The sequence below is a fragment of the Oxyura jamaicensis genome, chromosome Z, assembly GCF_011077185.1.
Source record: "Oxyura jamaicensis isolate SHBP4307 breed ruddy duck chromosome Z, BPBGC_Ojam_1.0, whole genome shotgun sequence".
NCBI lineage: Eukaryota > Metazoa > Chordata > Aves > Anseriformes > Anatidae > Oxyura > Oxyura jamaicensis.
Genome location: NC_048926.1, coordinates 8709465 through 8735920, shown reverse-complemented (window position 1 = coordinate 8735920; position 26456 = coordinate 8709465). Strand labels below are relative to the sequence as shown.

The 26456-nt window shown below is 48.0% G+C and overlaps 1 protein-coding gene across 4 annotated transcripts in view; it reads left to right on the top strand.

The window, feature by feature from the left end:
* The window catches only part of AQP7 (aquaporin 7), a 55009-nt gene extending 29952 nt beyond the window's left edge, over positions 1–25057 (top strand). The window contains exons 1-7 of one of the 4 annotated variants that reach the window (XM_035310308.1): positions 770–854; positions 17030–17156; positions 20112–20238; positions 21850–21987; positions 22695–22813; positions 24236–24453; positions 24882–25057. In XM_035310308.1, the coding sequence (XP_035166199.1) occupies positions 17067–17156; positions 20112–20238; positions 21850–21987; positions 22695–22813; positions 24236–24453; positions 24882–25041 (852 nt within the window). In that variant the 5' untranslated portion in view covers positions 770–854; positions 17030–17066 and the 3' untranslated portion in view covers positions 25042–25057. Of the gene's footprint in view, positions 1–769; positions 855–12280; positions 13148–15687; positions 15955–17029; positions 17157–20111; positions 20239–21849; positions 21988–22694; positions 22814–24235; positions 24454–24881 lie in introns of those variants that run through there. The other 3 variants (XM_035310306.1, XM_035310307.1, XM_035310309.1) reach the window with 3 other exon arrangements.
* Positions 25058–26456: the final 1399 nt, after the last annotated feature.

Here is a 26456-nt window from a genome sequence, read left to right as displayed (position 1 = left end):
TGTGTTGCTGTGGTGGGCTATTCGCACACAGTGACAGCAGTCTGACACACAGTGTTGCTTGCCAGAAGTTTCTGAGAAGTGTGACTCAGTCTCCTCACTATTCCAAGCAAGAATGGTCCAACACTCTAGCTATGGCTTGATTTATCTGTCTTATGGTCTTTATGAGGTTTTGTGGTATCAGACCTCAAGAAACTTTGTAGACATTAGTGTGGGAAATTCTTTTGTGGGAGCTATCATCAATATTCACGATGTCAAAATAGGGGTGTTCTAAGGAATTCATTACAGTGTTACGAAATTCACCCAATTACGGGAACTGACCATATTGAAAGCAGAGTTGCTATAAACTTGCAAAACTACTAACAAGTACCATTTGCCATGATGAATGGCCCCAAACTGAAAGCAAATGGTGCTTAGGGCACTGATGGCCTACAGGAAATATCCACACAACGTATAATAGAAGTCAAGCTGGTCATTAACCAAAGTTATTCAAGTGTCCCCACTTCCAACTTCTCTTGCCTCCGGTTTCGTGTAGAAACCCCTGCCTGTGGGCTCTGTTCACGTCACTTGGCGAAAGAGGCTAATGCGTAAACTGTGACAGATGGCTGCAGAAACTCCTGGTTTACATCCAGATGGTTGGAGTTCAGTCCCCGTGGGAATCCTAACCAATCTGCACCAGATGCAAACTGCATCTTGCATATGTCTTTCTCAGCTGTATGCTGCGAAGAATTATGCTTGCTGCTGGGATTTTATGGCCAGTTAAGCAACCAGGATGATGACCCAGACTGTCCAGAGGAAAACTCTGATGCTGTTCAGGACAGCCCTGAGCAGCAGAAGGGAAAGGACTGACAGGATCAGTAAGTCACTGTGGGACACATTCCCCGTACATATCTGTCCTTCCTTCAGCTATGGGAAAGTTCATTCATCTGCTTCTCATCCTGTTTTGTGTCAGCACCTCCCTACCCATGTGGCTTTAGCTGGCGGTAACAACAAGCATGGCTTTTTCAAGGGGGACTGCCTTTGAGGACTCATGTTGGCACCAGATTTCCCTTTTCCCTCTGCATTTTGGCTTTTTGGTTTCAACGATGACTGGAATTCTTCATCAAGACAGGAGGTCCATGAGGAAATTAAAATAAAGAAATTGAGCTTTTCATGCCCTGAACAGGACTGTTCACCTCTTGCTATTACGCAGATGGGCCTTAATGATAGAAATAAAAACGAGTAAAATAATTGGAATAAAATTCACTGGCAGGGCAAACACATGACACAAATCTGGAAAAGATCAACATCAGGACCTCATCAGTGGACACATTTTGAAAGTCTAACATTGTGTCCCCTCTTGGTGTCAGACAGTGAGCTAGTTTAAATACCCGACTGTTTCTTCTGTGCCTGAATGGCAATCTGAGAATTCTGCTCCAGTTCTGGATATTGGGCAGCTGGGAAAATATTTTCCTTTGTTTGCCTCATTTGGGTATATCCAGATCTTGCTGCACACCCTTGGGGGGTGGTGCACTGTGTCAGCAGAAGGTATTTATATAGCTGCACTCACTGCACAGCAGGTGAATTTACTTTGCAGTCCTTAGGTCCGTTGGTCACTGTGCATCAGGCTGTAGGAAGTCTTGGGCAGGACATTAAGGTAAAAGGACAATAAGAGGAGCTAAAACACATCCACATCCACACACATCCACTGGAAATGGGTCATAGTGCTACTTTTTGTAGCCAGAAAAGCAGAAGATGAATAGTCTTTTCCTGCAGAAAGCCTATCTGTGTTGATTGTAGTTGTGAACAAGCTTCAGTTTTGTCAAAAAAAAAATACATTTTGATGTATCTCCTGACCAAAATGTGTGCTTCTGGTGCTGCTTGCTTGAATATGTGACAGGGATGAGAGGCCATTCCTAGAAAACCTTAAAAAGGTTATATCAAATTGGAACATGCTGTTGTCACTGGTAGTATCTTGGAAACAGAGTCAAAGCTCAGTCGATTGGATAGGGGCAGAGCATTGTTTGGCCAAATCTCATGATTTTACAGTAAATTTAGTTTTCTAAAAATCTGTTTATTTAACTGTGATATGTGGAAATAAGTAGAAAAATATGGGCTTTCATGTGTGTCTTGGCTTGGCGTGGTTGCTTTTTCCTGCACTGAAGAGCAGGTCTGAAACCAGCAGGATGCCTCCATTTCCTTGCAGTCTGTCAGTGGTAGGCCTCTAACAAATATACCTTGCCCACTTTCCCTATATTCCCATTTCCCCAGGCAATTTTAGAAAATTTCCGCGATTAAAGTAAGTGACTGATGTGTAATTTGGTGATCTGTCAGGATTTTGTCATTCGATGCCATTGAGACTCAAAACAGTGAATGGTTTTGTTTTCCTTTTACGTATTATTTTTTATTGGAAGAAAGTTCGAAAGACCACTTTGCACAGGAAAAGCTAAGGGTGTTGTGTTTTTAAATCCCTTGTAAAACATCCCTTGGTCCTTTCTAGGAGCCAGAGGAAGAGCAGGTTGGTGAATTCAGCAGGACACGATGACAAGATATTACTGCAGGGGTGAGCAGAAGGCAGGAGAGTAGCTATCGCCCTTACTAAATCTTGCAGAGAAATGCAGTGACCACAAGCATAAAAAATAAACCCTGTCCTCTCATCAGTGGCAAATTAGATGCCAGTGAAATGGAGGCTACAGTCCAAGGAGGCTGATGAACAACTTTGTAAAGCCATTATATTTATTTATTTATTTATTTATTTATTTATTTATTTATTTATTTATTTATTTATGTGTATATGAAAACAGAGAAAGAAGGAGGAGAGCTGATGGATTTAAGGGTAATGCGTCACTGCCTGTGCCTAATCCTGGAGGGCAGAAATGTTGGTGGGCTTTGCAGAGCTGGGCTAATGCTAGTGCTCCCTTCAGACTGTCCCACTGACTGTCCCCCTCAAGCACTTAGGATCTTGCAACAACAAGAGGACTTGAGGGGCTCCTGTACTGCCAGCTGGAAGGTGGGAAGGAGGAGAGGCTGGAATTGTTTTCTCCTTGTCCTAGGGAGGGCCAGAAATGTGGAAATCAGAGACAAATCAGGAAAAGTCTTTGGAGGCTGTTACACATGTTAAATATGACTGAAAGTTACAGGAAGAGATAAAAAAATGTCCAAAATAATAAAGCTCAACCCAAAAGACCCTCTCCATTGTTGCCTTGAGATGGGTGAACACATGGTCAACTGCTGTAAGTGCATCTCAGTGAAGAGCACTGCGTGTTACAAACAGTGGTAAACCACAGTAAGAAGACTGGAGAAGGCTGAAAAGTATGGTTAAAGTCAGGGTGGTTGAAAAGCTTTAAATTCCCGCACTATTTTCCTGTCAAAAAGGGAAATGTCAGAATGAACATTTTTCTTGGGTAACAATAGATTTCAACAGAAGTTTGGCATAGTGATATTTAAACTAAATAGCACTTTTGGGTCAGCTTGACAGAAAAATATGAGTCCAGGCCTCTGCACGGTGGCAGTGAGTTTTGGGTGATAATGAGGTTTCTGTGATGCTTTCTGGGATTTCAGGTGCTTTCAGTAATGTTCAGCCTGACCCCTGCACAAACCGAGTTGCAGTTAGAGCAGACAAGGTTAGGAAAGATCTGAGGGTAATGCAATGAGCATGGCAGTGAGAAACATGTTTCTCTCTTTCCTTCCAAGCTGTGGCTTTTGTTGGAGAAGTGTTTCCAGTGGTACTTTTAAACCTGAACCAGCTGTAGCTTGGTCAAAGAGAGCAAGTGATCCCTCCCTCACCAGTTATCTCAGCCCACACCTCTCTGAGAGGAACAAGAGCTTGTGAGAAAGCTCCCTTTGGATCAGTTTAGGGCTAAACTCAAAAAAGTGATGTGTACGTGTATGCTTGTGTAGGCACATGTTGGGAGCAGGTGATATATTTGTTTAAGGTGATGACTGGAAAAGGCTCAACAGGAGCATTTTGAATAGCTTCAGCTCTCGCTACCTTATCTTAAGTGACCAAAACTTTGGCTTCTGATGCCAACAAGTATCTGAATGCTGGTGGCTGTTGTGAGAGTAAGAGTTGCCCTACACATCCTCAAACAGGTAAACTGGGTAGGATAGGCTTAGATGGGGAGTTGGGTGGAATTGCCCCATGTCTTTGAAATCACTGTTTGGAGAGGCTTTCTCAGCTCTGCAAATGCCTGGAAATGAACCTTGGGTTTCTGACAGCTTCTCTCATGCTGTGCTCAGAATATTGTTATGGACAAAGATATATTGTATTTATATAGAGCCCAAAGCTTACTGTTAGCTTAACTGAAATCTTAATATAATCAAAACATAATAAAATCTTTATTAGTCCAGTTACGTAATACTAATACTTATAATCCAGATTAACACAGAAAAGCCTAATAATAATAATTTAAAACAGTCGCTAATAATAATAATTTTAAACCTGTTTTAAAAGAGAGCTTACTAGTATCTAATCCTTTTCTCTGATGCTGTTTTCACCTTCTGATGTCCCTCTAGGTCTTGTGGTTAGTGTCACTCATGGGTAGGAGAGAAACTGCACCCACTGACATGCGCTTCATTGCTAACCTTCTCAAGTGAAAGTCTTCCGACCAGAAGGTTGAGGTTGTACAGTCCTTGGGACACAGGCTGTATTCCTTTCTCTTGTCTTTCTTCTTTTGCTGACATGTTTGTGACTTTGTCCTCAACCGTTAGTCTGACAGATGTCTGGAGAGAATCAGTGCAGCCGATATTTCTGCAGAGGTGTTTGTAATGAGCAATGCTGGCAAGCTTCCCCTTGGGAATGGTGAGCATAGATTCCCAGTTCATTTCAATCCCAGAAAGAGTTTTTCCTACCTCCATTTACATGAAAAAATAAACCAGATGCAAATTCCCCCAAACAAGCTGCTCCATACACATCCCCTGTGTCTTATACTGTGCTTTGCTCACTGCAGCTGCTGGTTCAGCTTAGAGATACGGAGGGTATCTGAGTGAGTCGGTGTGCACTCGCTTTTCTGCAGTGTCCAGGGCAGGACAGGGTGCCAGTCCCACCCAGGAGCCGGTTCCCGAAGGCAGGAGTGCTGCTGCCACCTCTTGGAGCTGGGAATAAGGGATGAGCCCAGTGTAGGAGGCATTGCCATTGTGCACTGGAGGAGGCCAGAGTGTGGGAGACATGGGGTGGTATTGTGCTCGTTTTTTTCCCTGTGCTTTGGTGAAAGCCAAAGACCTGAAACAGGTGGGATTTATTTGGTCTCATCCAGACCCTCAAATAGCAGATGATCCACAACATTTGTTTTCAAAAGCTATTTTTCAAGTCAGGTTTTAAAGGGTGAATGTGATGTGGCTCTCTCCACTTTCCGTGTGAAGTAAATATCATCTTTCTAAAGCTATTACTGCTGCTAAAATGCTATTACAATGCTTCACTGCTGATATGCATTACTGTAAATGCTCTGATAAATGAAGGAGTGGAAACCAGGTTGTTTTAAAGTCACACCAAGGTCTGACCTGCTCTCTGTGTAACTTACATCATTGCTTCTCTTCTTCCCCTGTGCTACCTCAGTTCTTAAGAGGTGCTTGCCAGCATAATGTCTGTGTGCTGTCAAGGAACGCATTAAGCAACAGCTGTTTTATATTTAGTTCTTGTCCTGATCATGGGGAGAAATTGTGTGTAATGATTTTTGTTTTTTGTCCCAAATTCCTTTGTTGCACCGAGTCAGTCTCTCTCTTGCTTTTTCATAAAAATGCACGTGTGAGTATGCACGTAGAGTTCTTTTGTGCTCTTGGAGGTACAGCAGAAGGTGGTGACGTTTATGTTTTTTTAGGTCTGGGGAAGGTTTGCTCCACAGAGAGAGTGGCTCACCCCACACAGGCTCTTATTACACAGAGGAACAAAGTTTGTTGCTGCTCAAAGGTACCAGAGGAGAGACTCTGTCGAGGAGAGCCTTGATCCGTAGGTGTTCTTTTAGATAGCGTGGGCTCCTGCTGTCAAGATCTTAGAAAACAAGGAGTGAAGGTCATTTCCTGCTCTCTGGGAAAGCTGCAGCTGATGCCATTGCTCATAGCAATCCAGGTTGAGAGAGGGCCCAACATGGTCAAATGTCCATGCCTTTCTAAGCACCAAGTTATTCTGGGAGTAATGGCTTGGAGAGGTATGTCTGAGGTGGGGATTGGAAGGCTCCTCTTCCCACTCGCACATACTCTGTTCCAGATAGGAGCAGCATCACGTCAGTGACAGTTTCTGAATTGCGAAGAGCAAAAGCCAGATTTGGAGGTGCTGAGCTCAGACTCTGAAAGTACCCAAGACTCTGAGGAGTGTAGGTTTCTGCAGTTAATCACTGATTCTCTGTGATCCATGTAGCAAGAGGAGGTGATGGTTCATTTCTACATGTAGCAGTTGGTGACAACACCAGGACTGATAAAACCGGCACACTACTCTGGAGAGTTCCTGAAAACAGCTTGTGGGCACAATGATAGGCTAAAGGAGCTCTCCAGGATGTTCTGTGTTCAACGAGATCTGGGATGGCACTCTGCTGGAGCCCGGAGACCACACCTGATGGGCATCACCTTAAGGAATTACACAGCAGCACTGTGAGGGGACACTACATGCTGTCAGGGAGAGCCACGTGGGGGTCTTCCTCCAGCACCCAAAGCCATGGCAGCAAAATCCATTTCCTAGGGTATATTGTGGTCCCTTCAATATGCTGACACACAGAGCATCACAGGCTGTGATGCTCACACACTCCTAATGGATGCAAATATCTCTTTGTGCATCCTCATTGCTACAATTCACGTCGGGGCAGATGGTTATTACAGCAGTACCTCTAGGCTCTGCCTGACTCTGCCAGAAGTACACAAATGAATTAGGAGAGTCGGTCCTTGTTGAAAGGATCAACAAGGATGATATGAAAGGGATGATATGGAGAAAGAGGGCAGATCATCTGTGCAGGCATGTATTCTATATCAACTGCCTTTACGCTAGTAGAGAAAAGATTTTGACAGCACCTCTCATTGCTGATCCTTCCCATCTAATCTCCTGTGAGATCCAAGCAGAAGCACCTCGGTATGACCTACAGCTCCCAAAACGGAGCAGAGGGCCTGGGAGCCACCACGTGTGGCCCTGTGCTTGTCTCCCATAGCCCTACTGCACGAGTGGCATTGTCTTTCCTCCCAGTCTTTCCTCAGGCAGTCCTTGGCTCCCCATTTTTTGTCCCAGCCACCTTCCTTAACTGTTTGGGGTTGTTGAAATGGGAGCTGAGCTAAAAGCTGTCCTCCTGTGAAGGTCCTTTCTGGCCTGAGGCCAGAGCCAGGACTCATCCTGTAGTAGTGGGGCAGCCAGTACCTGCACGCTCAGCTGTTGTATGTGCTAAGCATGACACTAATGCTGTGAGCTCTCTGCAGTCTGGCTGCTGGCTGTGATTCATAAGCCCTCTGTGGCCAGGACCTCTCCTGGCTGTCTTGGCAGCAGAGCTCCTGTCTTGATTCACAGATCTCCAGCTACTGAGTTGTGCAGGTCCGAAATACTGGAGAGCTGAGGTACCCTGCTCCAGCTCCCCTGGAGGAACGGGGCACATATAAACCTGCTGGATCAGTCGTGTTTGGTGTCCCTCCTTGGCATCAGGCCACCCCACAGCCATGCCAGCAGGTGGCTCAGAAAGCAGCCGTGGAAGGAATATGCAAATATTTTTCAAAGGGACTTCATTTGCTCTCCAATGATGATCTGAAAGAGATGTTTTATTAAAACGTGTTTTATTAAAGGGGAGGAAGGTGTGAGGAGGGATTGGACTGGAACAGTGTAGTGGAGCAGGTAGCTATAACGCAAGAAAGTGGCCCATGGCACGTATTAGTCAATCATTTACAGAAGCCATGAAATTATACTGTATGTATGCTGGAAAGGGAATACAACAGCCCATTTTATGACATTTTCTGTGCACAGCCATTCAATGATGCTCCAGTGACGCATTCGTGTGGCATTTTTTCCAGATCTGATAATATTCTGGGCTCTAAGCAACTCTCCTATCTACACAGATTATTTTTTCAAACATATTTCACGCACCTTTGTGCATAACATAACATTGCTTTATGTGCAATTGCCTATTTTAGATCTCTATCCACTGCTTCTATCCTTTGCTTACGTTTGCCTCGGCTTATGATGCTATCAAGCGCTGAAAGCTAAGCAGGACTGATCCAGCAGGACGGGTCAGCGCTTGAAAGGGAACCCTCTGATTAAAACTGAGTGCTGTGGAAAGTGGTGACAGCACCTGGGGAGGGATGCACTCCTTCCAGACAGACAGCGGGTTGGGTGGGACACTGAGCGTGGGAGCACTGTCTTCGTTATGGAAGATATGTGACTTGTCATCCAAGTCAACGCACCGGCTGGCACTGTAGGAATCTTCTACGGGAACTGGAGTTTTCTTCCAGGCTGTGGGTTGTCAGTGGGCAGGGAGAAATTCCTGGTCTGCCTTAGCCAAAGGATGGATTTTCATTCCAAGAAAGAGATGGCTATTTTGTTTTTATATTATCCCTTATGAGCTGCCTAATACAGATGTGTACACAGAATACTTTAGACTTTGACCCTGCGTAGAGATTAGGGTCAGTCTGTTAAGAACTTTAAGGTGATTATGATTTATTAACCTCCGTTTCTTTGTCTTGATTGATCTTGTTATTAGCAAGCGTGAATCAACTAATTCAAATTATAAACATATTTTTTTCCTCAGTGGTGACAACCTAGAACAAAACATGTTTTTGTCACTGCTGGCTCATACCTCGTTCTGCGCAGACGCTGATCAGGGCAGGAGTTCTTCCATCCCACTCTTGCCTATGGGAACAAGGCATTTGTGATGGGTATTTTGGTGGTGCTTCCAAGCAAGCTGGAGTCCAAAGAACTTGGGGTAACCATATGACAGAAATAACAACTAACCAGAATGATCCAAAGCTCTTGAACAAACATGTTTTGAGAGTCCAGCTGTAGTCCAAGCAGACTGTCTTGTGGTTAGGCATCTGCCTCCTCCCATACCACCGTGTGGCTACACACAACAAATATACTGTATCCCACAAAATTGCCAGTCATAAGATTTTCCCTTTCCCTCTTCTAGGGTGGATGCTGGTGTGGGCTTAAAAGAGGATTTGTGAATTTGGGGGAGTTTGTTCATGTCCAAAATTTCAGGCACCACCAGCATTAGGGAAAGGAGGGGTTGGGTGGGACATGGCAAACCCCATGGCACTTGTGAGGGAGCAGGACCCTGCCCCATCTGTGACTGTGATATGGAGGTGCCATGTCCCCAGCTGCCACCTCCTGGGGCCATGCAGAAGGGACAAGGAGGTGCCTGTGCAAGCTTTCTGCTCTGTTAGCCTGCTTTCTCCTGCGAAGCACTATACAAACATCAAAGGCAATAAAATGAGATGAACAAGACCAAGTCAGTTATTTACTGCCCTAAACCAGGGCACAATCGTTCCCCATGGTGAGTTTTCAAGTGCCTTTTGCTTCTTGTCTGCTTTTAAATGACGCATACGATGTGGCTTCCTCCAGCTCCTGGGGGGAAAGAGAAGAGAGACCCTGCGTGGCGCAATAGCTCTCTCTCTTCTAAAGCTTTCACTTTATCTGAAATGCCACTGAATTGCTGCACTGCCGTAGGCATTACAGTGGGTGCTCTGGTGAGTGGAAGGAGCTGCTTTGCCGGCCTGACCTGTTATACACGTGAAGGACACTCCTGGCTGCTCTTTGGGGGCCTCTGACTGCTGGCCTCACCAGTGGTGGAGTGGACACTGAGATGTGCGTGACCTTGGCTGTCCTGGAGAGGAGGAGATAGCAAGGAGGAGGTGGAGCTGCTGGCAGATGATGGCCAATGCAGCACTAAGCCAAGGAAGGTGCTTTTGTGGGGATCGTACAGCATGCTGTGAGTTGCAAAAGTCTCCCCTGCTCCCCCCAGCTGCTTCTGAATGAGGTGTTGTGGTCACCCACTGGGGATGAGGAGCTGGGCAGGGTGAAGGAGTGACTGCCCAGGGCTCACACTGGTGCGCAGCAGAGCTGGGAATATGTTCTGGGTGTCCTGATTTCACCTCAGGGCAACCCACCAACTCAAGAATGTGCTAGTAAAGGCTGCTGGTCTTCTGTTCCGGTGAACAGAGTGATGGACACCCTGTTCCAATGGACACCATGGTCTGATGGGCAGTGGTCACACAGACTGGTTGGACCCATAGAGGATATCTTAGGTATGATGAGAGGAGAGTGTGTGAATAGAAAAAATGTATTTTCCCAGAATTGTTTTACAGTCTTCAACAATTCACAGCTCAGGGACCACTCCTGACAGAAGGACATCTGTGTTTAACAGCCACTGGTAGATTTTCCCCTTCATGAATGTGTATAGACATATTTTAGTCCTTTTTTTTTTTAGCATCTGCAGCATCCTGTGTCAAGGACTTGTAAAGATGAACTATATACCCCAGAGCACAAAAAGCAATTTGAACCTATTGCTCAAGAGACTCGGGGTGAGCAGCCAACACCATGTGAGCAAAGCAGCCTATCTCCTGGTAGGCTCTATGAATTGGAGCAGCTGCTCCTGGAGGTGAAAGCTCCAGCCGGGCAACTGCTGTGCCTCGTGCTGCAGTTTGATGCGTGCATGTTGAGGTGTAAAAAATTACATCTATAGGCTTACAGACCTGCTAAGGGTTGGCTGTGTGTTGCTCCTGTGGCAGAGCCTGGAGGCTGTGTTGGGATCAGGTGCCCATTGCATCTGTGGAAATCCATCTGAGACAGCTCCAGAGAGCTTTCACACATTCACTCTGGGGGTAGGTGCAGACCTTCTGCCATTCTCATGAGATTATAAGTCAAGATTTTGACCCCAAGAAGTTTCCTATGAAATCAAAATTGCAAAAGTAATACAATTGCAAAGCTGATACAAATTTTAAAATTGCAAAAGTACACCAATTACTTCTTCACTAGGAAATGTATGATATGACTGTGCTTGTGTGTGTAAAAGCAAACATAGGGACAACAAAGACAGGTGACAATATTTAGTATTTACCATGGGCTAGGAACACGTGCACCGCATGTAACGACTGATGTGTGGTGCCATGTGCTTTGGGAAAGAAGACTGCACGCTGGTGCCTTTGCATGACGTGGGCTGGTTTGTGGAGTTGCCAGTTTTTCTGCTGTGCAGGACTTGTGCTGGGAAACTATGTGAAAAAAGACAAATAACTCTTGTTCAGGTGACACCAACAGATGGGTTTTCAGCTTCTGTGGGGTTCTCTGGGTAAATGGCTTCCCACGTAGACTGATGGGAAGCCAACCAGAACCAATATAGCTGGATCCTCTCTCCTGTCTCCCAAAACAGCAATGAGAGCAGCTAAAGGGACTGGGGGAAGGCATAAAGGTGATGGGGTCTGGCCAATGCAGGGGCAAACCTCCACCCCTTTTTGCAATGCCTGTAGGGCTTCTTGGGGCTCTGGAAGAGGCTGGGCAATGTCCAAGGGGATTTGTGCGTGTCTGCAAGGAATCTGCGGCATCTCCTCCCAGCCGTGATAGCGAGAGCTTATCGGGGGTTTCCTTCAGATGCCTTCACGTCTGCACTGGCAGCAGCCCTCAAGGCTGAGACAGCTGGCCTGGCCACCCACTCCCCGGCCTTCCCCTCCGTGAGGAGAGAATAAGGACTAATACCCCACGGCAGGTATTGCTCATACTGGCTGCTGGATGCTGTTTGGGCACCCCATGGCCAGTGTGATATGGAAGAACAGGGTCCTCCTGCTAGCAGCTGGGGACTTGGGGCCAATTTAGGGCTTTTTGTTAGGACCACAGCTGCATTTGCCTCTGTCTTTGAAACAAGTTGGCTCCTTATTCTTTTCTTGCAGCCTAATCTTCAGTTTCTGATTGAACTGCAAGTTCTTTGGAGCTTAGTGTAACCAAGCTTTTTGAGGCTTTACCAGCCAGCTAGTCCACCTCCCAGCACCTTACGGTGTCTTTTATACATCAAAATGTTACAGAGACTCTTTTTTTCTTGTGTCCCTAGACCAAATATAGCCCTTGGCAGAAGTGACCAGAAGTTATGACCAGCTGAAGGTCCTGTGAAATGAGTTCAGTTGCTTTGGGTGCAAGTCACCATGGTGTTGCTGCCAAGTGCACAAAATCTGAGCTGACGTTTGCTGATTATACATCTGGGCACTGATCAGTGATTCCTCACTCCTGTTCGAGTGAGGAACTTCAGTTCGCTTGGTGTCTCTCCCTGAGCCTGCAGCTGTTCCCCTTTAATATCTCCCTTTCAGAGCATGGGTGTTCACAGGAAAAATCCTGGCTCCTCTTATCTCCAGAGTGATGACGCCCTGTGGACCCTGTGGTTTCCCCAGCTTTCACCTTATCTGTGGATTGAAAACAGACCCAAGCAGGCAGCTCAAAGCTCAGGGGGAGTGTTTGCATCCTCAGAGCCTGCTGCTCTCCCCATGGGGCCTGGGGGAGCCTTGCAGTGGAGGCCAGGGATGGTCCTACACAGAGGGACATGGTGGGAGCCTGACTCTGAGCAGGCTGGGGGAACACGGTGCTCATGGTGTGTGTCAGGGATGGGCAGGGTTCAGGGGATAGCAGCAGATGGGGAGCAGGCAGGGCCTCAGCTGATATCCCACAGGTACCCTAAGTCTCCCGTGGTCTTAACTGAGGCCTGACGTGTCCCTGTGCCTTGCTTTCTGTCTCTGTGAAAGCTGAAAGGAGACTTTCAGACTCTGCCAGGTCAAGGGCTTTATCCAGGAGGAAGCTGATGAGGTCCCTCACAAATCACCGTGCTGTACAGCATGTAAAAATAACTCTTTTCTGCCTGAGAAGCCAGACAGAGGGTAGGAAGGGATGGCGGCCCACCACAGGGAAGGGGGAGGTAGGGATCTGGGGGCAGAACCACCAGCGCCCTTCGTTCTGTTGCCCAACAATGGGGTGAGCGCTACCCCAGGCAACCCCTTCCTCGACAGCCCTGCTTTATCCTTAACGAGCCGCAAGAGCCATGTAATTCCCCTCCTGCTGACACCACCACCCCAGGGATTACCTCTGGCTCAGTGAGTGTTAGCAGTCTGGGGCAGGGAGACTCTGCCCAGCTGGTCCCATGCTCTCAGAGGGGGAAGTAGAAGGCTTCAGGCGGGAGCAGGCTCCTACCTTTGTGCAGCCACATCCCTCTGCCTTCAGTCCTCCCTCCTGCCCGGCACGGTAAGACCTAGTCTTGTTTTATGGATAAGGGGCCCATGTAGAGAATGAAAAGTAGTTGTGTGATGTGGGCCCCAATTACTCTTGACGTGGGAGTTAGAAACCATGGTGGCTCCAGCCTTCAGCTGGGGTGGGGAAGGCAGAGACTGGGAGCTGAGAGGGCTGTGTGACCAGGGGAAGTGCTTGGCAAACTCCCTTTAAGGCTGTCCTGGAGCTGATGGCTTTCAGTGTTTCCTTGGTGAAAATGAAGGGATGTGTGGGATGTGTGGGGGATACACCTTCAGCCAGCTTCAGGGCGAGGGGCAATGAGGTGCATGGTCAGAGGCCTCTTGGAAAGCCATGGAAACTGGTGTCCTGGAAGTGGGAATGCTGATAATGTTATGGCCATCTGTTAAGCCATCTGTTGCGAGATGAACATCAGGTGTGACTTGCACAGCGCAGCGGAGAGGAGGAGGTAGATGCTGAGCATTAGGTGGGAGACCATGGGGTGTAGGTGCTGTAGGGTACATCGAGTGGTGTTTGCCACAGCTCAGGTCATACCAGTGCTGAGTCTCTTGGCGACCTGGACATGCCTAATTCAGCTTCTGTGAAGTCAAGGAACCTGGTTCAGCTTTCACCCTTCTACTAGTGCACTCTGAGTGTGGCCTAATCAGGGAATGCAGTCACAGCCATATGGCTCAGGAGCCACAGGATCAGGTCCTGGCCTTGCTTCCTGAAGGAGCCTGGAGATGTCTTGGTGCCAGGGCTGATCCTGTCTTCGTTTAGTCTGATGGACGAGCGAGCAGTCCTTCTCCACAGTGAGGAGCTCCTCTGCTGTCTGCTCATGCAGCCTTTGGGGAGAAGTTAATGCTACACCAGCTCGGGCCAAAGCTAATGGACTGGCAATGTTCCAGCTGTTGATTAGTGCAATTAACAGATAAATGAGCTCCTGGGTGCAGAGGGAAATGTGCGCTGTCAAACTCAGTGAGAGAAGTTTCTCCTTGCATGACAGCCCTAGAGTCTGTGGTGGGGCTCAGCCTTCGTGGGGTTGTGCTTGTAGGACCCTGGCTCTTCAGCACAATATGTATCAACACCAGAACTGCGAGGGGGCCTTGACTGTGCCAATATTTTCCTCTCTAAACTGAGACTTTCCTCTCCAAACCAAGACGTTTACTGAAAGTGCACCTGCCTTAGGGAAGAAAATGGGTTTGGTTTAGCAGGTGGTTGCCTAATGTGCGGTGGGAAACTTGGTAAAATCTTTGTAGGGCTAATGTTGAGTGAAGTTTCAACATGTTCAAGGTAAACATCAGGAGGCAGTGCAGAGCTAAGCGTGAGCAGCTCATGCTATTCTGAAAAATATTACAGGAAAACTTTTATAGGATATAACCTGTAAGAAGTGAGTTAGCTCATGACTGTGATGGGGTAATGCTGGCACATCAACAAATGGTGTTGACAATTTGTCTGGAAATGAGAAGAAAGTCTCTAATCCTCTCAGCAGTGAGTCCTGGTAATAGGCTTTTACCAGGAGGAGCACTTACCCCCAAAATGGAGACCGATCAGGTCATGAAAGGGGAGAAGTGATGTGGCTGCTTATGTGGGTAGAGGGCTGTTGTTGATGACCCCGGAGATCCTCGTCAGCCCCGCGGGTAAGTGAAACCACGCAAGTATGAACAAGCCACGTTGGGCGACCTGCAGATCTTCGCTCCCCAGCCCTCAGCTGACTCACCCACCGTTGTTTGCTCTCGCTGTGGATCGCCACATCTGGATGCAGATAGGAAGGGCAGTCTGGCTCACCCAGCAGGAGGCACCTCCACTGGGTGTGTACATCAGAGCTGATCCCTCGATGTCCCTGCTGCAGGCACAGGAGGGATCTGCCACCGTGACTAATAGGTCTGGCCTCAGATGCTCATTTTTTGTGGGGATGAACTGCCCTTTGGAGCTGCCTGTTGTTTGCTGCTAATGATAAAGTGGAAGCTGACAGGCTCAGTCTCACATACTTGCATTTTGTGTGCTGGTAGAGCAGAGGTGCTCTGCCCTATAGGACTTGCAGAAAGACTTTTTGTTTGTTTGTAGAGCAGAGGTGCACTGCCCTGTAGGACTTGCATAAAGACTTTTTGTTTGTTTGTTTGTTTCAGTCCTTGAACATTGGTGGATTACCTTTCTTTATAATATAGAAGTGTATTAATAATAAATAAATAAAAAAAAGAAACACGAAACTAAAGGGTTCTCACGTTTTCAGCAGCCAACAGAGGAGCCCATCTGAACATTTTAAAGTGAAAAATTAATGCCTCAGTGCCATCTTGTGGAATGACCTGTGTAGGAGGACAGGCAGTGGTGAGCGGCACATCCAGTGCCATACTCCTCTGGCTGTGCTCGGTGGTGCCAGTCTAGAAGCATGCTGGAGTTTTAGGAGATTTGATGGTCATTTCAGTGATCATGCTGCAAACACTGTCACTAAACCAAAGATTTCTATTGCAAAGTAATTTTTATTTATTTATTTATTTTCTGGAAAGAGTTCAAGTCCATGGGAGCTTGGGATTCCCATAAAATTCCTGTCCATTTTTCGGCCCAAATTAGAATATATAGAAACTTATAGTTAATGCTTGAATGCAGGAGACAAAGCGTTTCAGAGACATAGCAGCTATCTTGTTTGCAAGGGGAAGGAATCTACTTGAAGGGCCCCCTCAGATCCAGGGGTGAGAAGTGAAGCTGTATGTCCAGCTGTGACCGACTCACCCCCTCATGCATCTGAGAAATTTTGTGAGATCTCCAGGGCTTACTCCAGTCCATAAAAACTTTCCCTGCTGCAAGACAGACAATCATCTGTGGAGGTGAGAGGAGAAGCAGCTTCCCGGGTTCTGCCATACATCTGTCAGTGTCCTGTGGGTGAGAGAAAAGCTCATGAACTTTTGCAGTGCAGAGAGAAGCAACACCAGAGACAGCACGAACAGAGCTCTGCATCCCTGTCAGGGCAGCTGCTGGTAACTGCGCCAGAGCTGTGCACTGTGCTCCTTCCAGAAAGACACTGAGAGCTGCAGCAGGTTGAGAGAAAGGGGAAGAAAACCAGCCAAGAGCCAGAGACAACTCATGGAAAAAAGGTCTTAAGAGTTCATGGTTGAGCACGGAGTAGTTGAAAGGGTACTAAAACCTTTTTACAGTAGAAAGGTAAGAGCACCTGGTAGGCAGGGAGATGAGCAGAGGGAATCGGGAGGTGGAGGAGGAATCAGGAGCATGAGAGCTCTGCTCTGGCACCAGACAAGGCACCTATCCATTATTCCTCGGAGACCGGTCTCTCCTGGCCCCACAGGAGAAGAGGGGCTGGGGGCTGCTGGGGAGGCTCTTGGTAACAGAGCCACAGCCACAGGCTCAAATACAATGCCCTGAACACTGCTTCAGGATGAGTGTTTTTCCCAGACACAGACAGGTGCACATTAGCTCCAGGCAGTGTCCTCCCCACAGGCTGGCCTTGAGCCAAACAGCCCTGCAAAGCACCAGCAAATGGTCCTGATCCTACCTGCTACAAACCTACTGGTGCCCAGCCACCAGCTAGTGGGTTACAATGCAGAGCACAACCAAAATTCCTGTTTGATGGCTCTGAAAAGGGCTATGGAGAAAGAGAGGGGCTTTAGGAACATATTGAGGCTATCTACAGCTCCATTGCTCTGGAAATAGGCTCCTCCTGGGCAGAGGCACGGAGTTTGCAATGCTCTGGTAGCAGAAATGTTGCATCCTCACCCACTACTTTTAAAAGGATGGTGTCTGAGCGTGATAACGTCGAAGCTAGCAGCTATTTTATTGGCTTGTTCATCTTTAACCAAATGAATGAAGGTGTCTGGGGGTGAAGGAAGGTTGCCAAGTTTCAAAGGGTAACTTAGCTCAGCGCAATGAAGTGTGCTGTCACAACAGGAGCTCCTGCGACCGCAGGCTGGAGCCAGAGAGAAGAATGCTGGAGAAGATTCAGAAGATGCTCATGGTTCGTAGCCCGACCGTCAGGGAGCTGCTGGCAGAAGCACTGGGGATGTACATCCTGATGGTAAGGAGATGGGCCCAGGTGTGTGTGTGTGTGTGTGTGTGTCTGTGTGTGTGTGTGCAGGGTGGGTAAGCATTTGCAGCCGCAATGTGCAACGTAAGTGGTTTCCTACTGCATCCTCAGGGTTGCTCAGCAGCCACTTGTTGCTCTCTCTGGTGGTGTCACAGCTGAAGTGGTGGCATCACCATCCCTGGGGGTGTTGAAGGAAAGACTGGACGTGGTGCTTAGGGACAGGGATTAGTGGGTGACATTGGTAGCAGGGAGATGGTTGGACCAGATGATCTTGAAGGTCTTTTCCAACCCTACTGATTCCATGATGCTTTTCTCCACACTGTGCCGGAGGGGATGGCATGGGCTGGGCAGGTGTCTGCAGCCGTCAGGGTCCTGCACAGGGTTGGGGAGCAGGTCCTCGCTCCTCTACCACTGACAGCCCCTGCGAAACGGGAACAGCGTGCATCCACCTTCCTGCTGGGGGTGCTGGGGCAATGAGTGCCTGTGAAACTCTCTGGAGCCACAATCCATCACTAGGAAATGTAACTACCAGGTGGAAAGCATGCCGGGGGTTTGCTTATGGTTGTCTCATGTTGGCAAAAGAATAGTGCTAATCTCAAATGATACAGAAATTCCCAGCTTGCCTGAGGGTCCCTTGCACAAAGAAAAAGTGAAACTGTTTTGAGCTGCTGGGGTGCTTGGAGGTGCTTAGGGGAAGAGGGTGAGGAAGGCAAGGGTGATCGCTTTGCAGTCAGAATTGATCCCTGTGGTGGTGACTTGCCCACCGGGATCAGAGCCTTTGTGTGTCAGACCAACACAGCCAAATGAGATCCTCTCTCTGCTGAGGCTCAGTATCTACCTGTGCCAATTTACCACACCTGGACTTAGCCTGGAAGCTCTTCTGGGCTGAGAGCAGCCTTTTGGGCTGGACAGAGAATGGGGAAGTTATTTGAGTAATCCATACTTGGAGGTTTTCCTAGGAGGGGGATTAGATTTGTATAAGCATGTGGGCCCTCTGCCACAGCTATCTGCACAGATGAAGGTGTTTATTTTTAAGGGCAACAACTGCACGTGCAGAGGATGCTTGCTTCTTATCTCATCTTACTGCACATCCAGCCCCTCAAAATTACCTCCTGCTGCACAGGTAGTTTTGGATGCATTGGAAATCGGAGTACAGACACCTGTGAGTCCTCAGCAGGAGCTGAGCAAACCATGTTCCCTTCCCTTTGGGTTTTGGTGCTGAAACTCCCCAGGTGATAAAAAACAAGTCTGGGAGGCCCTGCCAGGGATGTCTCTAGGATGTAGCATGCAGAGGAGACATTTCTCTGCACTCAGGGCAGCCCAGGGGAGCTTTTGGAGCCTTCAACTCATGCTGGCTCTTCCCTCACTAGACTCCATGAAGGAACAGAGAAGGAGGACAAGCAGCACCCATCATCCCAATGCAGCATCCAGCATCCGACCCTCTGTCAATCCCCTGGCCCTTGCTGCAGCTGGAAATGTGCTGGGTGCATCTCCAGGACTGCTGGCTGGCCGCTGTTTGGGTGGAAGCACACGGACAGGGCCTCTTGTTTTACTGAACAGGAGGGAACCAGGCAGAGGGAGTAAGTGGCATGAGGAATGGAGAGGTAGGAAAAAAGGCTGTTTTGGGACTGTGAGGACAGAAAAGTTGAGCAGAGGTTTGGATCTGTGCTGAAAAATAGATTTTCTGGCCTGGCCAGGTCTCCTGCCCTGCCCTCTCTGCACTGCATGCTGTCCTGCAAAACCTGAGCTTTGTGCATTTGGCTTCTCCTGGCTGTGGCTTTGAACAAGCTCAGAAATGAGTAGGGAAAGTTTTTGTAAGGGCTTTGCAGATGCTGGAGGACATCCCAGGTGCTGCTTTTTGGGGCTTTTGCTGAGGCAGGCTGAGAGAAAGCCCCACACTGCAGCTGTGTGTGGTGCAGAGTGTGGTCTGTGTATACGAGGGAGATAAGAAGAGTGTCTGTGGGTACCAGGGGATTTAGGTGATGTCTGAAAGGGAAGAGGGAGAGCAGGCACATGAGATAAAACCTGGATCCAGGCAGAGCAGCCAGTAAAGATCCGATTCAAAACAGGACAGGCCAGAGCAGAAGTTAGATGGTGCAGCACATAATGACTCTTTTTTCTTGGAGGGGCACGATACCCTGAATAAACACTGATGCAGTCCAAGATACAGTATATGCTCTCCAAGCCCTAAGTGGTTGGAAAGGCAGAGATCTCAAGAGAAGCTTTGTCCTTCTCCAGATTTGAGTGTAAGAGCTGTGCGAGTATTGATTTTTCCACCCTCTGACCACAAAGAATGAATGAAATAGAATTTACTTTCAGGCAATTTCTTAAATATGTCTTTTCCTGCTGGAGAGTGTTTACATTTCTTTTTAATTTCTTTCCCAGTCCTCTTTCAGTTGCTGAAAAAATATTGAAACCTTGGTTGTTTTCAAACTGAAAAGTATATGTGTCAAAAGGAAAAGTCCAACCAGAATTTCTTTCCTTTTTTTTGGCTGGAACAAGTTACCAAAATTAGAGTTGAGTTTGGCAAACAACTGTGTGTTGCCAAAATACATTTTTAGTCAGTAAGTTGTACACCAGGAAAAGAAAGACATCCATGCAGCTGTGGCGCTCCCCAGGCTCACATCCCTGGTTGCAGACACTATGTGCCACCGTGTGTGAGTGTCCCTGGACATCAGGGTCTGGGGTTTGTCTCTTCATACCCAGCTCAGAGCAGAGAATCTGGTTTGGTGTGATGGAGTACCCCTCAATAAGGAATACCCAGGCACCTGGTCTATTTTTGCAGGGATGGGGATCATTCTTGCTTGATCTCCTAACTGTGGACACCTTGGAGTCTTCCCATCCATGGAGATTTGTTAGTATTGCAGAAAAAGTGGCAAGGAAGCTCAGCCCACATGGCAATAACACTACCTTTAACACTCGTTTCTCTATTTTTCCATGCACTAGGTCTTGGGCTTGTCTTCTGTGGCACAAGTGGTATTAGGAAAAGGAGAATTTGGGCAGTATCTGAGCATCAACTTGGCCTTTGGCATCGGAGTCACCATGGGGATCCATGCAGCTGGAGGAATCTCTGGTGAGTAGGACACCTGAGCATCATCTTTATGTCCCCTAAAGGCCACAGGCATTGGGGCAGCAGGAGTGGGCTGCAGAGCGGTGGATGATGGCATGACAATGAGGGGCTTTGTCCTCACCACCAAAAAATGCAGTCCCACAGTCCCCAGAGGAGAGAAGAGCAGGACTGGTGAACCGTAGCCAGTGTCAGCCTTGTGATCCAGTGATCACAGCCAAGTCCTTGGTGGGGTGACAGGACTGAGGTCAAGCCATGGGGTTGTGGTGGCACAGCAAAGTCAGGAGCAGCAGGGGACAAGGCAGGCATCGCATACCTACAGTATGCTGACCCCAAACGCATGTCCTGAGCTGAGACAGTGCACGGATAGATGCCCCAGGTGAGGCTCTCACAGCTCTTGTTCACAGCTCAGCACTGCGCAAAGCTGCCCAGTATCAAAACCAAACTGGGCACAGGCAACCAAGTACCCAGGGTGGTCTGGGGGAAGAAGTTGCAGAGGGGGACAGTGGAGAAGGGTGGTCCCAGGTTGGCCACGAGAGGGATCGGATCCCGTTGGTGCACTCAGGGCTCTGCCAAAAGTGGGGCAGGAGGTACAGCGGGTATTCTTGAGACTCCCTGCTCACTGGTGGGGATGGGCAGAGGGAAGTGGGACAGGGAAGAGCACAGATGCAGCCATCCCCTCTCCGTGCAGTCAGAGGAGCCATGTTTCCCTATTGCCCATGTTAGGATGCTTGGGTTATGCCATCAGAAGGTGGCCCAAGGAGATCTGAAAACATGCTGCCAATATGACCCATGGGGAAGTAAATCATTTATTGCAAAGGAAAGCTTACTGCTGATGTTGCAACAAGGAATAGTATGGAAATTTTCTCCTTATCACCCACACCCATGCACATCCCTCCCCCCTCCCATGCAAACTCAGGAGGTGGTGTTTCAGGAAGTGGTGTTTCGGGGCCATAGGGTGATCTCTCTCACATGACAGAGCATTACCTTTGCCTTGTGCAATTTCTGCATTCATTTGCACCAAGTGAAGTGATTAAGGGCTCTAGTGGGCAGAAAATTAAAGCAAGTCCTTGCTCTTCAACTGCTGGGGCACAAAGGTGTCCACGGCTGGAGCTAGCTTTTAAGGGAAAGTTTTTTCCATGCAGACTGCCAGCTCTTAGTCTCACTGCCCATTTAGAGCTGGTGGAGACACCCCAGGGAAAGTGGGCTGAGCAAAGGGGGTCCCAGGTGGCATTTGAGATGGAGCTGACCTGCTGAGGGCTGGGAGGTGGTTGAACAGTGGGAAGCCAATACAGGAGGAGACTCATGCCATGCCAAGAGAGGGGTCTCTGACAGGTGAGATGGCCAACTTTCTGGAGGCAGCCTGTGACCTACAGAGAGCTAAGCAGAGGATATCTAACTCCTAAAGGACTGAAGCTAGGAGTTCTCTCCCCTGCACTATTCAACTGCCCAGGGGAAATGGGTCAGCTTGGCATCTGTGCAGGAGGGAGACCGTGCCCAGGGAGAGCCTTGGTGCTTGCTATTCTGGGGTCTGCGTCTCTACTCTGGGGTATGGGACATGCTCCAGACCTGGTGCATCAGGGCCAATGCCAGTCTCTTTTGTGGTGATTTTTGCAGGAGCTCATCTGAATGCTGCCATCACCATCACACACTGCATTTTAGGAAACCTCCCCTGGAAAAAGCTTCCAGCTTATCTGCTCGGCCAGTTCCTGGGATCCTTTCTGGCAGCAGCCACCGTCTTTGGCACCTACTATGGTATAGTTGTGTCTTTATCACTGGGGTTGCTGTGGGCACCTTTTCAGTCTCAACTTACAGGTCATCAAAAATATTTCCTTTTGCATTCCTCAGCAGTATATCGTGGTGACGATATTGAGCTCTTGGCTTGTGGGACAGACTTTTATAGTTCAAGGCCAGTCAGGGCACAGATATCCCTGGGAAGGAGGTTTATTTCCTGGAGAACACAGCTCCTTTTGCACAGGGCATTCCCACTGCTAAAACCTGTCTCAAGACCAGTAATTTTGTAAAAAAAATTTGCAAAATACAAGGTCCAATAAAAGGGCATTTTGTCTGCCTTTTGTTTCCAAGGGCCTGCAAGGGCTTGAGTTGGATGGACCACCAAGTATTAGGCACAGCCGGAGCTCTGTGGGACTCTGCTGGTCTGTGGCAAATAAGACAAGAGTCACTTGTGTTTACGAGTTGTTAGAAGACCCACCACCAGCATGTCTGTCCCCGAGGGTCAGAGGGACAGAGGCCTCCCAGTGCATCCAGACCAAAGTCTGAGGGTGACAGATACCAGTGAGATCATGCCCTGCAAGGGGTGTGTCGACTCCATCATATCTGTCACTGCCTCTCTTCCCCTTTGTGTCTCTGCTGGCTGCAGCGGGTGGACTTGTGAACGTGCCACGTGTGATGAACTCCGCGCTGCACACTGTGCTAACTCCCTTAATTCCCATTTCTCCCAGATATGCTGTACGACTACACCAAGGGGAACTTCACGGTGACAGGACCAACTGCCACAGCATCAATCTTCGCCACTTACCCTCATACCTGTACGTCCTTGCTGGAAGGCTTCTTTGCAGAGGTCAGTGGGGACAGCTGAGGTGTGCTAGGAGAAGGTGGGTGGCAGCAGGCTCTGGTACGGGGCTGGTACAAAGGACTCACAGATTTGTGTGTGCTGACACAATCACAACCTCTGCTCTGAGGAGCCCACTGTCCTGGCAGAAGCTTGTCAAGTAGTCTCCAAGGTGGTGGAGCAGTGAGGTGACACGGGAGAGCAAAGGGCTCAGCTGCCTTGCAACCCCCTCTGCAGGGCCTGCTGCTCTGGGGCCAGATCTGCTCCTGCAAGCACCTTTCCTTGTACACTGTCCAAGCAATGGGAAAATCTGAAGCTGAGCTATGGCAGAAACCACCTCCTTTGTGCTCTGCTCAGTTCCCCAAACTGTTCTTAACCTTTTTGAATGCTACGCCTGCTCCACACTCTCAGGCAGCTCTGCTGGCTGCTCCTTACCCGCACAGATGGTCCAGGGCTGCTGTCATGTGAATACAGCCTGTCTGGATTGAACCTCTGAGGGTTTGAACAGGCAAGTTTAGAATGCATACAGCTGATTCCCGGCATATAACACAACATCCAGATGCCCAGAAATGAGATGGCAATGCCTCAGGGAATGTGGAGCATCCCTGAGCGCGTCCCAGTGCTACAGGAGGAAGACTCACTTTCAGTTCAAATCTGAGGAAGCTTGTGCTTTTGCTTCTGAGCTGGTGAAGCTGTGCCTGAACACTATGAGGAGGATGGTGAGGGCTGGAGAGCCACCAGACTGGCTCCTGGTTACTCAGCATCCTGTGGAGCATGCAGTGTCCTTGCTGCACAAGAAAGAAAATGACAATGGCAGGGTGTTGCCAAGAGGCACATGGTTTCTGCTCTTGCCGGCATCTCTGCAGTCCAAGGCTCTCCAGATGCATCTTCTGAAGCAGAAAGAGACAGGAGTCATCGTGTCTATACAAGCAAGAACTATTGATGTCTTGGGCACTGCACATCTATTTTTGTATTGTCACAGATGGGAGATTGTATTTCCCAGACGAGAATCTGGCCTCTACCTTGAGTCCAAAAAGGGCATATGCAGCAAGCTCTACAATACCTCTGTCCTGCTAGGGAGGATCAGATATGTCCTGTAAGCAGATTGTTATGGCTCTGTGTCTATTGGACAAAAGGTACTTAAAATTACCTTTGCCTCTAAATTCAAAGGTGGAGGGAGATGACAGTTCTGAGAAGTTTGTATCAGTTCTAGAGCATTTTTCTTGTTGAAGTGGAGGCATTTTTGCTGGGAAATGAGTTAGTCTTTTCTTCAGCATCACCTATGATGCAGGAATAACACTGGGGTCCTTCCTGACTTGATCAGGCCATGAATCCCACCTGCTCTTTCAGTCTGGAAAATCTTTCTGAGTGGGATCCTCCTGCCTTTGCTGTTCTCTCTCCTGACCTGTGTTCCCTTTCCTGCTCCTGCAGTTTATGGCGACGATGATGTTGCTCTTGGGCATTCTGGTCATCCACGATGAGAAAAACAACGGAGCCCTGAAAGGCACACAGGCCCTGCTCACCGGTATCCTGGTCCTGGGCATCGGTCTGGGGATGGGAATGAACACAGGCTACGCCATAAACCCCTCCCGGGACCTGCCCCCAAGGATCTTCACAGCAATTGCTGGCTGGGGAGTGGAGGTCTTCACGTGAGTGACCTGTTTTGCTTTTACATTGCCCACCTCATAAGGAGAGTAGTTAAGCCCGGGAGAAAATAGTCATGGAGCCTGTGCACAATTGGAGTGCAAGCCTGGTTTCCAAGGGGTTTGGGTCTTGTTAAGGAATTTTCTTTGGACCAAGTGACACTATCAAGTGGGTTCTCCTTTTCAGAGAGCAAGGGTTGTGCATAGAGAAGCCCCATGCACCGGGTACACATAATTTGGGGTACATCAATTCTCCAGTGCAGGATTCAGCTTGACATTTGAATACCTCATTTTAGCCACCAGGAACTAAGGAAGTCTTAGTTAGCTAGAGATTGAGCTGGTTATTGCAGTCTCTGGAGAGCCAGAGTGGTTTGGCTGACCAAAAAGCAGTTCCAGTCTGGCTCACCAGATGCCTCTCCTGTGTTTTGTTTTAGGGCTGGAAATTACTGGTGGTGGATCCCAGTCACAGCTCCAACACTGGGAAGCCTTGCTGGTAGTTTAGTCTACAAACTATTCATTGATTTTCACAATCAATCTGTCCCGGAAAGCGGAAATGAGAAAGGACAGCCAGCTATAGAGACTTCTACACTGTGATGGCCACGTGCTCCCTGGAAAGTGCCTGACAGCAGAGTTGAGGTGGACATAAGTACTGACAGCCAAAGTGTAACCAAGTGGGTAAGGACATGTGCAATGGCACTGCTGGAGCACACACTTTTCTCACCCTGCAGGTGGAGAAATGAGAGTAGCTTACAATAAATCTATTCTGTTTAACCAGACAAACAGGGTCTCTAAGATCACTGGGCAGACCTGAGTAGGCTAGAGCTGTCTATGACCTGAAGAAATTATTCAATCTCGCTGAGCAAAAATGTACCAAAAAAAGAAAAAAAAATCACATTCTGGAGAAAAAGTAGAGCTGCGAGACTTCAGTTACCTGTAAGCTCACAGCAATCAAAATACAAAATCCAACAGGGTTGGAATAAAAATAAGTCCTACACAGTGGCAGAAACAACTTAATTGAAGAAATTTTGATCTGGACTATTCTTTTTGTAGGACATAAGAGATATTATACTGATGAATCAGGAGCTTAGATTTGTTTCTGTTTGCTAAATCTGCCACCATAACTATTATCCAGTTTGTTAGAACAGAGACGAGAAAGGACAGTCTGAAAAAGAAACCTGGTGGGTTTTATTTTTTAATAATTTGTTTTCTTTTTGGTCTAAATATTAAGGAAGTACTAGCAAATTAGTAAATTACAGGGTCTCCTGAATCCTGGTACGACCTGCTGGAACAGGCTAGGATATGTTTTGTGCTCTGCTGGTGTGATGGAACCATGTGTGTTACTGATGCGTGAGACTTCAACTACCAACTTACGAAAGGACTCAGACAACTTCTGTGGCAGCATCTCCAAACACTGGAAAAACAAACAAACAAAAAACCCATAAACCCTTTTCTCCACTCTAAAAGCAAGAAAAACATGGGAAGATACTGCTGTGCTCCTTGCATGAATTCTGCCACCTCCATCTGAATGAGGAAATAGGCTTGCAAGTTTGAAGCATCACTGGAGTATAAGTAAAACATTATCAGAAGCTGCCTGTCCCCAGGCTGGGTGGTAAGGCTAACTTTTCTGGGGTGTGCTTAAGCAAGTACATTACATATTTCAGGTGTATGACTGTGGTTCCAGGGCTGGGTACCACAAAGACACAACACAGGACACTACTGTAGGAATGACAGAATATCACTGTTGCACAGCATTACAAAAATTGGCACTGGCTTTAACAATCATTCACATTACGCTATTAAAAGGACTGTTAAAGTATTACTGTCACATGAGGGTGGATGGTAGGTACTGACCATCTCTGTTTCTTCGTTAGAGTTGACCTTTTATTAGTAGAGCAGCTCCAGCAGATTTTCGCTTGGCACAAGACACATCAGCCTAAGAGGCGTGAAGAGTATTATTAGAGGATTTTCTCTTGTGCAGGGGGGTGGCAGAGGACAGCTGCCAGGCAAGC